This window comes from Morone saxatilis, unplaced genomic scaffold (genome assembly GCF_004916995.1).
Source record: "Morone saxatilis isolate NCDOM2014 unplaced genomic scaffold, NCSU_SB_2.0 Contig11, whole genome shotgun sequence".
Classification (NCBI taxonomy): domain Eukaryota; kingdom Metazoa; phylum Chordata; class Actinopteri; family Moronidae; genus Morone; species Morone saxatilis.
Genome location: NW_023339663.1, coordinates 6,632,115 through 6,648,385, shown reverse-complemented (window position 1 = coordinate 6,648,385; position 16,271 = coordinate 6,632,115). Strand labels below are relative to the sequence as shown.

The 16,271-nt window shown below is 37.2% G+C and overlaps 2 protein-coding genes across 2 annotated transcripts in view; both read right to left on the bottom strand.

Annotated features, from left to right (window-relative positions):
• Positions 1–3,352: 3,352 nt before the first annotated feature.
• calml4a (calmodulin-like 4a) lies at positions 3,353–7,412 on the bottom strand. Its single transcript, XM_035651691.1, has 5 exons — positions 7,336–7,412; positions 7,193–7,223; positions 6,769–6,909; positions 5,997–6,185; positions 3,353–3,749 (listed from the first exon to the last, which is right to left on the bottom strand). The coding sequence occupies exons 1-5, from the start codon at positions 7,336–7,338 to the stop codon at positions 3,652–3,654; spliced, it is 462 nt and encodes a 153-aa protein (XP_035507584.1). The 5' UTR covers positions 7,339–7,412; the 3' UTR covers positions 3,353–3,651.
• Positions 7,413–7,722: 310 nt separating this feature from the next.
• Positions 7,723–16,271, bottom strand: part of cln6a (CLN6 transmembrane ER protein a) — a 13,671-nt gene continuing 5,122 nt past the window's right edge. The window contains exons 5-8 of the mRNA XM_035652477.1: positions 15,370–15,425; positions 12,728–12,850; positions 11,626–11,915; positions 7,723–11,535 (exon numbers count right to left, since the gene is read on the bottom strand). Of these exons, the coding sequence (XP_035508370.1) occupies positions 11,528–11,535; positions 11,626–11,915; positions 12,728–12,850; positions 15,370–15,425 (477 nt within the window). The 3' untranslated portion in view covers positions 7,723–11,527. The remainder of the gene's footprint in view (positions 11,536–11,625; positions 11,916–12,727; positions 12,851–15,369; positions 15,426–16,271) is intronic.

Below are 16,271 nucleotides of genomic sequence, written 5' to 3'. Positions count from 1 at the left end.
TGGAAATGAACGTACCTAGTATGTTTTCTGTACTGCTGGTGATAAAGTACTTCCATTATATACAGGTTTGGAACTGCTTAGAGAAGCTGTCTGTAGATTCAGGGTCCTGTGTTCATATGTGACGCAATATAGTTTTGTACTCTGCGTGTGTTAATCGTTACAAGAATGAATAGGTTAGGATGCTGATAAAGCTGCCTGTCGTGTTGGCAAATGTAACACAAACGCACTGTATCGGGTGTTAAGCCGAGTTTGTAACCTCACACAATACTTGGCCTTGACAGTAGATGTAGATAGCTAGGCATGCTAATGTTTGCAGCTGACATTAGAGCACACTGTTAAATTCATGCCTTACACTTTTGGTTTTGCAAAGGATAAAAAGACACTGCCCTCAAAACTTTTGACAGCCCCATTCACTTCACAGGCCTGCAGCGCCTAGCTACAGTTGCTAAGCTACGATGGGACAATCGCTGTTCAGAGGCGGGGTGTAGCAAACGGTCAATTAGCATATTTAATGTCCATAGCAGCTTGTAAAAAAGCATTTTTTGGCTTTACCACACAGATTTTTAAAAGTCATTACACATCGCAGTAAATGTGAAAAGTGGAGCTGCAGGAAATACTTGGTGCTAGAGGCCGCACAGGCTCCAAACGTTTCGGGTCAGGTATTCGGGCAGGCCCAGTGCCTTATCTACTTGAATATTGGATAATTTGATGTCATTATTTTTATTAACCACTTGATTGAAATATGAGTCAAATTCAGCTTTTCAGAATACATGTTTTTTTTTTATTATTCTTTGGAACGGAGGGAATAAGGTCAGTGTCATACATTAGGTATATATCGTATTTTATACTTTTGCAGCTGTGGTTTTAAGTTGTTTTGGAAGAAAATGAACTTTTACTTACACTTCATTCTTTCATATTTTTATTCGTTCAGAATTGTTGTTAGCACTGACACGTACGTAAGCTGCCGTTAGGAGTCTATTCATCAGGAATTGAAAAGCAGCTCAGGCTTATCAATGGAGTCCAGCCCAGGCAGCTGCAACGCCATCATATCCTCCTGTATTTCTTCATGCTGTTTAATGTAAAAAATAACGAAATAAATTACGTACATAAGGAGAAAAAGAGGGAAAAAAAAAAATTTTCATACTTTTGTAAAATACTGTAAATTGAGAGTACCTACAGTAAAATATGTTGATTGTTGCGTGAAAAGAGCTGTTGAAGCAGCTGGAGGCATGGAGCATGAACTCTCTGGACTTGGGGGGCGGTTGTGTAGATAGAACGAATTTGTTCAAGGTAATAATAACCTTGTAATAATCTCATATGTAGCAACCTTTTGTTGTGTAATGTATAATACATTCTCTCCTCAGATAACTGTATACACAAGCAACACAGGAACCAAGATACAATTGAGTGTAATTACATAATCACACAGTTGGAAGTCATCAGTGATTATTATTTGATAAAGCAGTTATAATTTACTTTTAATGCTTATGTTAATTATACCTGCCTTGTCTACATAATATATATTAATGTAAAGGGCTATTGATTGGAAGAAAAAAAATGTTTTTTTCTTTAAAGTTTACAGGTATAAGTGCTGGGAACAAGCAATTAAAGCCTTGTTCAGTTTAATATCTCAAAATTACTTCTATTTTAAATTTTCCTCAGGGTGAACATTGAATTGAACTGATCGTATGATAAGCCCCTCCCTTCTTGGTTTCAGTTGCTATGCCTGTCAAGCTCTTTATTCAAGTGTTAAAGTTAAATCTAAATTCATTTTTCCAACACTGGGTCATTGATGTCAGTCAGAAAAAGAAAAAAGCAGGTTTCTCAGTTGTAGTCAGTGACCATTGATTCTACCGACTGAAATAATAACAGTCACTGGCAGATTTTATTTGAGTAATAAGTTGGTTAAACTCTGCGTACACCTAAGTATTTGATGAGTCGAACTGACCCTGCTAAAGGGTTATTAGCATGCTACATACACATACACATACATACAAGCCCTATTCGTGTCCTCAACCCTTCATATGCTACTGTGTGATTCAACCACATAGCGTTCCCTATATATATCCAGCAGCAGGTTGTATCTTAAAAGATAGTTTATTTGGCCCCCACATATGTCGTCCAAAATTTGAATCCAATATTGTCAGACTAAGCCAAGCCCTGGCGTGGCTGCACAATTTGCACAATAATGTACGATTCAACTGAGAGGAGGGTAAAGTGGAACAGTGTGGAAAAACTGGATGTCTGTTTTGCCCTGGACAAGCATTTTATCTTTCAAGGTAAAATACAGACATCAGCAACATGGACATACCTTTGAAGACCTCTGCTGGATACTGGGTCCAAAATAACATTACATTTCTCCCTCAAGGTTAGGCAGGGTGTGAAGAGACTGAATTATGGAGTTATGTGGAGTGCTGAGGTCACAGATACACCATAATCATAGCAAAAAACTCTACAGCTAAAACTTTAAGGTCCCAGACAAAAAGTCTGCATGCTCATCATGTAAATCCATGCAGAAGATAGTATGTTTCACAACAGGTTTCATGGATGAGGAACATGTGGGTCTCTCAATTGTATCTCTAAAGAATCTTCACAAATCCAATAAGGAGGAGGACAGAACCACTAACCAATGACGTAGTAGCACATGGGACCAGCTAACACACATTTGACAACTTAATGTAGTTTGCTAATGTTAAGCCACCCCTTTGGCTGTAGTAGTAATGCTAATGTGATGCTGTAGGCAGTAAGGGAAGTCAGGCATGCTAATGTCAGCAGCTTAACCTGGAGCAATAGGCCTTTTTTACTGCAGACATTTTGACTTGTCTGGCACAGGCAGATGCACATTGTTGATGTTCTTAATTACACCTGTGGTTCCTGCTCGGACAAAGTATCAGCTGTAAAGGTCTTTTTATTCCTTACACGTTTGCTCTTTCTTGTTTTTGGAGGTAAAAAACTACTTGTAAACTGCAAGTTCTGCCTATATTTAGAGGGAATTTAGACTCCAAAGCTTAATTACAATTATTAAACTGATTGGACAATCAGGGGAGGGCTGTAATAAAGGGTCAATCACATTTGTAATTGATCGATGCATTTGCTTTCCATTTATAAACATACTCCCACACTGAAATACAGTTGATGTTTGACTGCAGGGTAAAGCCTATCACAGCAACTTTTCTCAGTTTAGTTTGTTGAACTGATTGTTTCTGTACTTTTTCTGTTTTCTAAAGATTCATATTTGTACATGTATTGGATTATGTTGGTTTTCAAGCACAAAATCAAGACTATATTTTGCCAAGTGGCTAATATGATGCTTACCTGCCCACAATTGCTATGTACAGTAATCCTTATAAAAATGACATAATGTAAGTTGTAGTAGTGATACAACATTTACATGTTTTGGACAAAATGTTATTCTTTTATTAATCATTAATGTCATATTACATATGGATATTTATACACTGTGCTTTATACTACAAAATAAAACTAAATTAAATTACTAACTTGCTTACATAAATTCTAACTATTTTTTTGGACTGGGGGGGGTTACAAAACAGTACAACCGCAATCCTTTACAACGTGTTCAGTCGTGTTCGGTGTATTTCAAGTCAGTTCCCCATCATGGCTGTTGTTCTGAAGTTTTTTCTTGAAAGGTCAGTAATCGACAGGTGGCAGTGTCACCATCTGGGTGAAATCTTCATAGTTGACGGCTCCGTTTGACTTGACGTTTGCCTCTTTGAAGAGCTCATCCACTAGACAAAGAAGACAGAGGAAACAGCTTTGTAAGTGAACTTGAAGATCGAGGAGCGCTGCCTGAAAACTCATCTGTCTCCCACGATTATTCAAAACGCAGAGGTTAGAGAATCCCTACTGGTCTTTGACTGTGGGAGTTTTTGAGTGTCTGACAACAACTCTGTCAAAGTGCAGAGCTGGCAACAACCATAACCTCTGTGCTGACTCTGAGTGCACTTCTTATTCATAGAGTGATTAGCAAAACTGAAATTAACTTATTAATCTGAATTTCTACTCCATGTGAAAGCTTAGAAATCAGAGGGAAATATACTTTTTACTACATTTATTCAACAACTGTAGTTACTGGTTACTATGAAGATTTTAGATAAAAAATATGATCAGTCTATTATCATTGTTATAGATTAAACTATAAAACTGTATAAAGTAGTTAAAATTAGTTCCATCTCAACCAGCTACAACAGTAAAATGTCTAATTAATGCATCAGAAACCATAATTGAACAAAATAAAGGTAGGATTACTTCCACTAATTAGGTTTACACGAAGAACAGTATATTCATCATATTGAGGGGTCACTTTAAGCTTCCCTTACATTGACACAAGAATGGCATATCCTTTAAATGTATTTCCCCATCTCAGAGTTCAGATTTATACATGGCTCTTTTTTTTTTCTTCTTCTTTTTTGACCCCCAGGAGGGCTCCGTGGTTTTGGCATCTAAGTCAGTCGTTCTTTTTTTAAATTCAAACCAAAAATCTCCTGAATGCCAATGGTGAATACTCAAGCTGGTGTATTAGAGCAGCAACAGTGAGAATTACGGCTTCAAAGCACTATTGTCGGCTCTTTTAGTACAGTGGCATCACTATCTGCTTCAATAATTTGGGAATCCGTCAACTTGATGGAAGTCTCCCCACTGGGAAGCTGCAGAGCTTCACTGCTTTATGTGCGCAGCACCCATCCAGAGGCAGTACACTGACAGTACTTTGAATTAAATCTTTATGTTGCATTGAAGCCAGTAACTGTATGAATGACTGATCTTGGGCTTTCAAAAACAAATGGCATCAAAATCAATCCCCAGAAATGTAACTGGATATCAGCATCCATGCAGGAGCCCTTCCATTATACTCTTAGCTTTAAAAATGTTGGACAATCCATTTTTGATGCTTTGGCTCTACTGTCATCACTTCACATGTGGAGTGAAACGTCAATGTTGACATTTCTGACACACAGACTCCAGCTGCAGTAAACATTCAAAGTTTTGGAAGAAAGAAAGAATTAAGACGCTAAGCAAAGATTGACTTCTGTTATTATCTTCAAATAGTAACAGTGCATGCTTTATTTTTAGTTGTGCTGTTATAAATATAGAGCATATGTTTTATATATTCACATCTGTTTGACTACAACTTTCCACCAGTTACCACAATATGGCAGCATTTTGTGTCTGTATTCAGGAACCTACACCTGAAGATACAACCAGGTACACAGCAGAAAAGAAGATAGTCAGGTTAAGGTCTATAGGAAATGCAGTCAATATCTGGGGGAAAGCTGTATTACACAAGCAGGTCACAGGACAGCTACTGTATCAATGAGGCAAGACAAATTGTAGTGGATTTAGGGAAGCAGCTTGTAATTCCCAAGGAGACACTGAGCTGAACTCTAAAGCCAGACTCACTGCAGTCAGTTACAGTGGATTGTAGTCTTTGTGGAGCTCGAAGTGCCACGGGAAGACATAGTAAATGTGACAAATGTAAGGAAAAGATGATGTGTGTCGGTAGAGGCAGGCTGGGCTTGAAGCCACTGTTTTGACTGAAATATGTATCCATTTTTGTCATTTCATGGGTACACACATCAGTTAAAGTCTTATCTAATATAAACAGGTTAATTCCAACCAAATCAAAATCCCAACTCCTCTTTAGAAATCACAATGTTTTAACCCTGATAGTGATATTCACTGCAGTCAAGTATCAGGACAGACATGAGTTATTCATTGTTTTGGCTCTCCTTCAACACAGTTCAGTATTTTGAATGAAGCAATGACATACACGTTCAAGGGTATTTGGGGGTGCTGTTATATTGTGTGTTGAAGTGCTACAAAATTCAACATATTCATTGGTTTTTAGTGTTAATGCCTTAAAATGTAACCTTACAATCTGCCCTGTGTTTTATATTATAGAGTCAAACTGTCCCAACAATTACAGACTGTCTCTAGTCTGATTTATGTAATAGGTGATAGGTGAATAAGATATGTACCTTCCTTGTTTGTGAGTTTCTCTCCTAACATGGTGAGCTTGGCCCGGAGCTCAGAGGCCTGGATGTATCCTTTCTTCTGTTTGTCCGTCATCCTCAAGGCCTCCAGGATTTCTGTCTTGGGGTCTTCCTGTTGCATCTGTCTGTGCATCATTGTCAGAAACATAGAGAAGTCCAGCTCCCCTTTCTTATCTAAACACAAATATAGCACAGAAATTAGGTTTGTTTAATGTCAATAACCAAGAAAAAAATCTGCGTGAGTTGACGTAGTAAGTAAGTTTTGACAGGAATTACATTATATTTAATGGTTATGGGGATTCTTCTATAATTATTATTTGTTCTATTTCTCTGTAATTATTTTAAGGATCTAGGGAAAGAGGCTGTATAAACTGAGACAAATATTCCCTTTTGAGCTCTATGAATAAACCGAATTGATTATTTTTTTGTTCAAAGCAAAAAAAAAAAAGGTTTCTTTTGTGTTTATATGCCACTTGATAATTGCCTTCTAAAAGCCTGGAACTCAAGGTTTTATAATAACCTAATAATAACATTGAAAAAAATGCTGTACACTTAAAAACAAACTCTACCTCCTCTCCTGAATGAAAAGTTCCTACCTCTGTACTGCACAGCACACATAAAATACTTGTAGTATTCTTCTGGTTTTAGTATAAGACCTATTTTGACTTTTTTTAACTTCTGTCAACCTGAACAAGATTTTGCAGCCTTCAAACAAAGGCCCACAAACTGTATGTATTTACTGTATGCTGTGCTTTACCGATTTTGTGAGCTTGTAGATGTCTGTCAATTTCACCAAACGTGGGGCTTGTGCCGAGGCAGCGCATAACTGTAATCAGGTCTTTGGCTTCGATCTTGCCCTTCTGCTTCTTGTCATACAAGGAGAAGCACTCCTTGAACTCTGAAGGGAAATGGAAAAAGTATTGGATCACACCAGCAGTTTATTTCATTGTATTATTTAGTAAGGGACTTTTTTCTGTATAGTTTGTCCATCATACAAAGACAAATTAACTTCAGACTAATAAGACTAAACAAGGTCAAAATTATCTTTTTCAACATTGTTTTGGTTATTGAAAGACAAATATACTGTACATATGAAGACGAATAGCAAATAATACATTTCAAACACCAATATATAATAGCAATAAATGGAAAACAACATGTGTGCCGTAGAACACTCTTACCATTGATTTGAACTTGTTTGAAGAATTTTGCCTGCAAGGTGACAATAGTTCGGCATCACTTGTCAGGTAAGTACACAACAAAATTGCTGTTACGTAAGGATATATATGAAAAAAGGCTTAATGGAAAGAATTTCTGCTCTTACCATTTTCGCAGTTGGTTTGGCTCTTTCCAGGAAGAAGAGTTTTATGTTGCCCACGTCACCTGTCCCTCCACCTCTGTTTAAAGTCCACCACCTGTAAGCCTCTGCGTAATTTAATATGTGTTGCTGTGGAAACGCAGATACCAGAGCCAAAGTGCTGCATTGTCCTTTCCCTTCCCCTCCCCCTTCCAATAAAAGTAGGCAACCAATTATTACCCGTCAATCACCATGTGATACTACAGTGCCATATAATAGGAGGAAGGTTTGTAAATAAATAACGAGATTTTAAATCATTTAACTATTTGTGTTGTCACAAATAAAACTGCCATATGCTCTTTAAAGTATGTTCAGGGTCAAATTAAGAGACAAATTTAGGTAATAACCAGCAGGTAGAAGGTAAATTTCAACATTTTATTGAAGATAAACATAGTAAAATCTAACCAGTAACAGAACAGTTTTTTTACAAGCAAGAATAATACTGTAAATACACAAAACAATCACAATTTTACATTAATAACAATAACTGCAAAGACAAAGATGGCTACTCAACATTTAAAAAAAAAAAATCAGCAAAGTAACTCGAGAGATCATTGCCATCCATTATCTATAACCGCTTTTCCAGTTCCTCACAGGACTGACACATAGTGACAAGCAACCCTTCCCGCTCACATTCACGCCTATGGCAAATCTAGCGTTGCCAACTAACTTGAATGTCTTTGGACTTTGGCAGGAAGTTAAAACACCCGGAGGGAACCCAGGCAGACGAGGGGAGAACATTCAAACTGAAAGTCCCCAGCTGGCCAGTGGGTTTGAACCATTGACAGTATAAATAAGGTTTGAACTCAGAACATTCTTGCTGTGATGAAGGTACACCATGGTGCCGCCCATTAAGGGGCAACTTTGTTTTACTATGACAGTGTCAATTACAAAAGCAAAGAAAAAGAAAAAAACAACAGAGATATAAAAACAGAGAAAAGGTGATATCACCCAAAGGTTAACTGTATTAATTTGAGGAGGGGCTGTATTTAAAAGCATTAAAAGCAGTTCTGATAAAGCCCATCTGAGTGACAAAGCAATTCTGAATGGTAATATGGTAATTTTCCAATAAGAGCTATACAGATAAAAAAAATACCAGAGAGTATCACGTCTCTCATGGAAAGAAGACCACCTAACCACATCATATCAAATAGAATGACTTGTACCACAGACATTACCGATAATAAATGAGTTGAAGAGGATGCGTGCCTATAAATCACATCACTGTAATCCAAGAAAAACTGTTCTGGAAAACTGCATGAAATTAGTTTTAGTTAAAGAGCATCTTGCAGAATGTTAAAGGAACACTGTAAGTTAATGACCGTTAGATGTACAGAATCAGCAACATAATACAACACTGTGTCATCAGCGTACAGGTGGCCATGACTATTTGCCAAAGACAAACAATATTGTTGATGATAAATAGTGAAAAGAACTGGACCTAAGATTTAACCCTGTAGAACACCTCGTTACGAATATGATGGCTTTCCAATTTATCAGATTGTTGTCTCTCTCATAGTTTCTTAGCCAATTACATACATGAATATCAAATCCAATATAATGTAGCCAGGCAACAGTCTACAGTATCAGATGCTTTGAATAGGTCAATTACGACCATAGTAACAGCAGCTACAGTATTTGTGTCCCGCTCTAAAACCAGTGTTATGGGCTCAAGATGGAAACTCAGGACAGAAATATCTGTATTTGATCATTTACTAAAAACAATTAATCAAAATTGTCCTCTCCTGTACAGTTCCTGCGATCAATAGCAGAGAGCCTCTTGAACTACACTTGAATTTATCAAATTCATTTGTATGTCATCTGCTCTTGTTTCTTTGACCTTATGAATAATGTAAAAGCATATGTAAAATGAACTTCTTTTTATGTGATGTCTCTTATACTCTACATTACTGAGCCACATGCAACAAAGCATGTTGTCAAAGAGTGTATGTTCTCAATAGGGTTAGGTTATAAAGACCACATGTGGAAATATAATAGCTCAGTGTAGCAGAAAGGAAAAAAAGGAAATAACCCTTTTCTACTTGGACAAGAGAGGAAAGTGGGGGAAGGGAGAAGATCAATCAGACACACCTGTGAGCAGGAGAAGAGGAATAATAAAAAAAAAACTAACAAAGGCAGCATGACAGAGGAGTGGAAGAAGCTAGAAGGAGGACATAATTGTGAAGTATATGCTTATTATGCTGTTTCTGGGCATATTTCACAAGTGACATATATAAAGGTAATGAGAGTGGGAGTTGCTCAAAGAACTGGCTGGATTTACTGAACGTTCCTGGACAACAAGGCACTGCTGGAAATAAGCTGATCCTTGGAGTCAGTTTGGTTGAAGCGTTTTAAACTGCCTCTCTGGCCTGCTCGGATACAACATTGTTGGAGGTTGGACCAACCAAAACCTAAGATAAGTCTCTGACACTGTCCAGGCATTTCCTATTCTCTTGCGTCACCTGCCTCAGGGTTATGTTCTCTCTCATCCTCCCCCCTGATCTTCTGATAAATCATCTTCTGATTATTCTGCTGTTTGGTGCCCAGCTCTATTTTATCTATCTTTATCTATCTATCTACACTACAACAGCTTCCATGTCTAAATTAGCATGGCAATTAAACATTTCACCAAAATGTATAATCAAAAACCAAAAACTGTGAAACATTTCATACCTGAGAAAAGGTTTTCTTAAAAAAACAAAATACAAAAGTTCAGAAACATTCCTCCATTCCAGAGTTTCTGTTTTTAAATCCTCCTTCAAAACACATTTAACTGACCAACAGACCCTGTTGTTTATATAATACTGCTCAGTGATGCTACCATCAGACTTTTGTTACGTTCTCTTTTATCTTGTCTTTGGCTGTTTTATCTTTTTTACTGAACTTATATTGATTTTATTTTTTTGTATCTAAATTGTTGTTTTTGCTACTTTGAAGCCATTGTTCTTCTAATGGTAGTCCATATCTATATCTTGTTATTGAAGTTTGTGCATCTCGCTTGGAAAGTGCTATGTTGAATATATTATATATATTATTTTACACCACTGTGTTTAGACAGTCAGGATTAGAAATGACTCCCATTGTCTTCTTTTCTTTTTGGAAGTCAGGCAGAAAAAGCTGTGACTGGCAGACAATTTACTGAACAAACAACACATTCTTCTTCTGAACTGTTAGAGATCAACCTCACAGCATTTCGTCTTTTTTGATGATTTGATTTTTCAGTGAATATACCGTACATACAGTATATTCACCTTCAGTTTGTTCGTAAAAGCTCAACTTGGTCTAACTAATATTTACTAACGGTGAGAACAGTTGATGCCGTTCTCAGGAGACCCACAGGTTCCAGGTTGTCTGAGTGGCAATTACTTTGTGTTAATTATTTGTAATAGTCACTAAGGTTGTCCAAAGTATCGATACTTCAATACTTTTTCAATACCACATGTACTGTGGTTCATTTAAAAAAAGAATAATAATAAAAAATAATCTTATTTTGTGTGGCTAGGACTTTTTCTAGCCGGGGTATCAAAATACGGTATAGAGTATTGGTTTTTACTACTAGTATTGTATCAAAGTTTACATTTCTGGTATCAATAAACCGATGCACCACTAAAGCACAACTCAAATGTTAAAGGGCCCTAAAATGGTTCCTGCATTTTTACCCAATCTTGAAGCCCCATCTTACACAGGGGTCCTGTGCCAACATCTACATTTAATATCTTTTAAAATTTCTTTGACATTACACTCACATGGGGAAATGTTTGGGGGGTTTAAAAAGAGGACCACAGCCCGCCCTTTTGTTTTTCAGCAGGTTAATCCCTGCCCTGGTTTCACCTTCAATAAAAAAAAACAACAAATAAATAAAACAAATTCCCATTGGGCAAAACACACGTTTTAACATTAGATTTAAAAAAACATTTCTGAGAAAAGGCTCAGTTATTCCTGCTATATGTGACATGCAGTACTGGCCTAATACATCAGTCTCAGATCTCAAGTCAGACATATAAAGTAACATTTCACCAAAAAAAGGACACAAATCCCCTTTCGAATTTATGGCTGAAGGCAGCAGGACCTTGTGTTTAGCAGTGAGGTTGTTGCACATTATCACATCATCAGTATTGACGTCATCCTGAGTGCTGCCACAATCTCAGAAATCTGCATCTCAGAAATCTGCAGAAGAAAGAAAACATGCATCAGTCAGTTCATACAAACATATGCGTTCAGAATAATTTTTTTCTTCAAACAGAGAGGTATACAGACCTGGTCGGATGTTATTCAGTGGCTCTTTAGGTGTAATGTGTAATGTGTAGTAGGACCAGGGTTCTGGCACGTAAATGAGCCCAGGGTACTTCTTGCGTAGCACCGGGTCATTCCACAGATAGGCCACCCACAGTGCCACCAGTAGCACAGTACCACTGAAACTACAGAACAGGAACAGGCCGTTGCTGTCTGCGCTGAGCCCTTTACGCTGTTGATATATCACCATGGCAACCATGGCAAGGAAGGTGATCAGGAAAAGTTCAGTGATCTGTCCCTCTGTGACCAAGTACCTATGTCGTAAACCCAGAGAGAAATACTAACGTTTAATCAGTCACTCGTTACAACTGAAACATTCCCAATAACCACACAATACGACTATATACTGTCACAGGAAACTGTTTAACAATGGAAATGTTCACTGCTTCAGCAGTTAAATAAAAAGTCATAGCTTTTATAAAAGGCATATTTTTTAGGTTTGTGACGACCATCAACGTTCCTCTCCCCGGTTTGAATTTCTGCACAAAGTGAAGATAGAAATAACAGAGCTTGTTCTGATCCAAAACCACACAGTGCAATTCATTCATCCCAAAAACATTTAAATTGTTCGCGCCAGTTAACATTGCGATATGAATTGCTTTCATTTTTAAGCAACCTCAAGTTGTAATTACATTACACTCTGTTTACTGTCCATCATCTGACAAAAGAAGGTGATGCTCTGCCTAAAACATGCTGCTGTACACTTTGTCACATTCATACCTTTTTGGGACAGCAATTCATTCTAAAAATAGATTGGACAACCTAGAATTTGCATGTAAAATGTTCCCCAAAAGAAGTTTAAATATGTGGCTTTGAGTGCAGAATGATTAGGGTACATGTTCATTAGTTAGTCAGTGTTAATGCCGATGTAATTACCCTGTTAGTCCTGCAAATTTACACATCTTTATCTCATTGTATCATTTTCATTGTTATGTTTATACTGTTTACATGTGTCATATTTTTAGTATTTTTTTTTCATGTCAAAGATAACCTTTCATTCACTCTTGAACAAAACGCTACAAGTCATGTACTCATGGAAACACACAGAAGGATTTAAAAGACTGACCAATAGTAGAGGGCGCTGGGTCCCAGCAACAGCCAACCAGAGACAGGAATCTTCTTCTGTTCTTTGGCCTTTGTGAAGCAGCCGGTGAAGTAGATGAACAGAATGATGAAGAAAGGAATATACCTTAAATAAAACGAGAGGCCGTAACTGTACAGTAGACCAGCACATTCATTGTCTCAAATCAGAGAAGAGGTGTACATGTACATGTGTTTTATTTGTGTAATTCCACATAAATTGTTAAAAGGGATCTATTATGCTCACTTCCAGCTCTTCATTTTTATTCTGGGACTCCACTAGAGTATGCGTATATGTTTGCATGGCTTTCAACACGCACAACTTTATAGCTTTATTTACTCATTTCGGTGAAACTGGATTATATTTTATTGGAGAAAATATTTTGTAGTGTTTCCGCTGATGTCCTCTGGCTGCTCTGCCTCAACTCTCCCGATTTACGGAGCTCCCAGTCCGGGCTGTCAGCTAAAAGGACGGCTAGTAAACAGCAGCGACAGTTAGCATCCGTTAGCAGTTACTTTAGCAACAAGTAAAGCTATTTGTCCATCAGGAAACTCCATAAATCACAGAGAGCTGAGGCAAAGCAGCTGGAATATTATATTTTATACTATATATTATATATTCATAAACAAAAATGCTCTTCATGCGAGACATACGGAACAACCTCCAAAAACTAGAGTAGTCCTAATTAGCCCGGGCGAATAACTGAGACAGACTGAGCGAGTTGTCCTTGCTGTGTCTGGTGCAGGTGATCATATTAAGAAGCATAAAGGAAAAAAATGAAAGCATAATAGATCACCTTTAAAACTCTCATTTGACAAAAATCCTAAGAAAGATCCTCAACTCCACTCAGCTTAAGGCCAGCGCCAGCACAATCTCTGAAACCTTGGCCGGGCAACAGCTGAGCCAAAACCACTTCACGAATCCCTCAGGGCTGACTGAGAAAAAGAATAATTTATTTTTACTCTGAAGATGAACTCTGTGTGCTTTGGATAAAAAAGAAGTTTGTACTGATATTTGTTTCTCAAACTGAACATCTTGGAGAATAATTAATAAATAATATTGTAACATGGCTGTAGGAAATGTTCAACTGACAATAGGTTTCAGTTCAAATCACCACACCAGGACACCTGAAACAGTTCAAAATCAGTGTATTAAACTGCGGTAACTATAGTAACAGTGCTCACACCAAACTCTGTATTAACAGTTTTACTGTAAAACTAAATAAACCAACTCGGGTTGAAACGGTTACTCAATCCGTTGACAAAAAACAACTATTCTGATAACTGAATTACTGTTTCAGAAAAAAAAGAAGAAAGAGAAAATTCTCCAAACCTTCTCTGATGCCAACGTCTCAAATGACATCTGAAGACGTCACTCTTGACTCGTTTTTTTTACAGTTGATAGACGACACGATTAATTGAATAAATGATCAACAGATGAATCAATAATGAAAAAAGAAAAAACAATTTTAAAATCTAATGATGAATTGAAAAAAAGCCTGTCATTCCTACAACAATCAACTCAGCGAATGAAATGTGACTCCAGCTTAATCCCTGGCTGCCTTTATACCAGTATTCTTTAGAACTTGTCCGATTTTTGGCCAATATTAGCTCATATTATAACTCGGTATCAGCGTATATGTGTGCGGATGAGCGTCAACAAATGGCAGTACAGAAACGCCAAAGACATGTTTGAAGTAGCTTAGAAACAGTGTTGTCGTTGCTTAGTTTGTGTGTCCAGTATGTGTGTAAAATGTCTGTACCTGTGGTTATATGACATACACCCCCCATCCTAATATACATAAATACACTTTTAATGGATTTAATCAGAATTTAATCTGAGGTAGTATCTCAACACACTGTCATATTAGATTTCTGAGAACCAATGTGTTAAGAAACCACCGCACAATGTATTTTCTTCCTTCATTTGATAGCATATTGTTTTTCTAACTGTGTGTGTGTTCTGTCTCGAGGTGCAATATTCAAACCACACACACACACACACACACACACACACACACACAACACAGCAGCATCATCCAGCGCAAACTTACATTGTGTCAGCGCCAGAGTAAAAACATACTCCGGGGGCGTTATCGGCCGATTGAGGCATGAAGGCAAATGCACGTAACAAGAAAAAGAATGAGAGATATACCTCTTCCACTTGCTGCTCGCCTAAATCTTTGGAAAAAAAATTGATTTCAATCATTTATTTTGTTATCAGACAAAATTGATTCTGCTTCTATTTTCCAGCATGTTGTTGGATTTATTTTCACCGCTGACCTCCTCATTTTGCTCATCCTAAAATCAGTTTTGTATTTAGATGGAAAATAGATGGAATATATTCCAGCGCACTGATACCCGGCTGCAGTTATAGCCCCCTAAAGTGTTCAAATTCTCTGAATCTACACCTTTGCTCTTTAATTGATTTCTTGCGTCTATGTGTTTTCAAAAGACACAGCATCCATCATTCACAACCAGTCAGATTTAAACAGAAAGAGGTCAACAAACACCGGTTCACAGCAAAACACTCCTGAATTCTGATACATTCCAGTTATTTCCGAGCACTTTATATGCAGTATATATATATATATATATATATATACAATAATTATCATGAACACATACCACATTAAGTGTCCCAGCTGTTCGTCATAATAATACAGCAGCTCAAAGGAGTCAATCTGTGAAGGAAGGACATAAAGGCTGAATTAGTAGAAACTCATTACAGCTTTAACAGGTATGTTGTTCTGCAGCGGTGGGGAAGCGCTGTGGTGCTCCGTTCTGCCTTATGCAACAGTGCCACCTACTGTTCTGGTCCCGTTTACATTTTAATACGGCAATAAGAAGAAATCAACATCTACAGACGGGTGGCAAGTTACAGGACAATCCCTGAATAAATGAGTGGAGAAACGTAACAAACAAAGCATCTTCCATACTCAGTGTCTGAGTGTGGAAATAATGTGACTCTCGACTTTGTACACCTTGTCCTGTTTAGTATCTTATTAATATTATTATTTTTAATGTAACGTCTTACATCCACACTATTCATTCAGTGTGAAAATCTATTTGTGAGATAATTATAAAATTACAATTACTACACTATTGTTTCTTCTGAGGTAAATCCTCTTCAAACGTGAATGTCCTAATCAGTTAATTTCAACATTTTATATTTAAATCAATGCCCTGCCTCTCTGTAATTAACTGTAAAAAAAGATGCATTGCAAATAATTACCTTTCCACATGCATCAGTGTGAATGAAATCAGAAAGTATTATGAACATACACACAGTAGACCTGCAGCCTTTTTTAAAGCCCTACAGCTTCATGAACAAATAAATCTATAAATTTGCTCATAAAAACAGCGTAAACAATTAAAAACTATTCTTGAACAGTTGGTTTGAATTCACACAAATTGAATTAAACAGCATCAAACAGAGACATCTACACTGACAGTCTTAGGCAATCTCTTTTCAGAATTTTAATTTGAGCAGAAAATTAATATCTCAAAATTCGCTCTGATGTTTCACA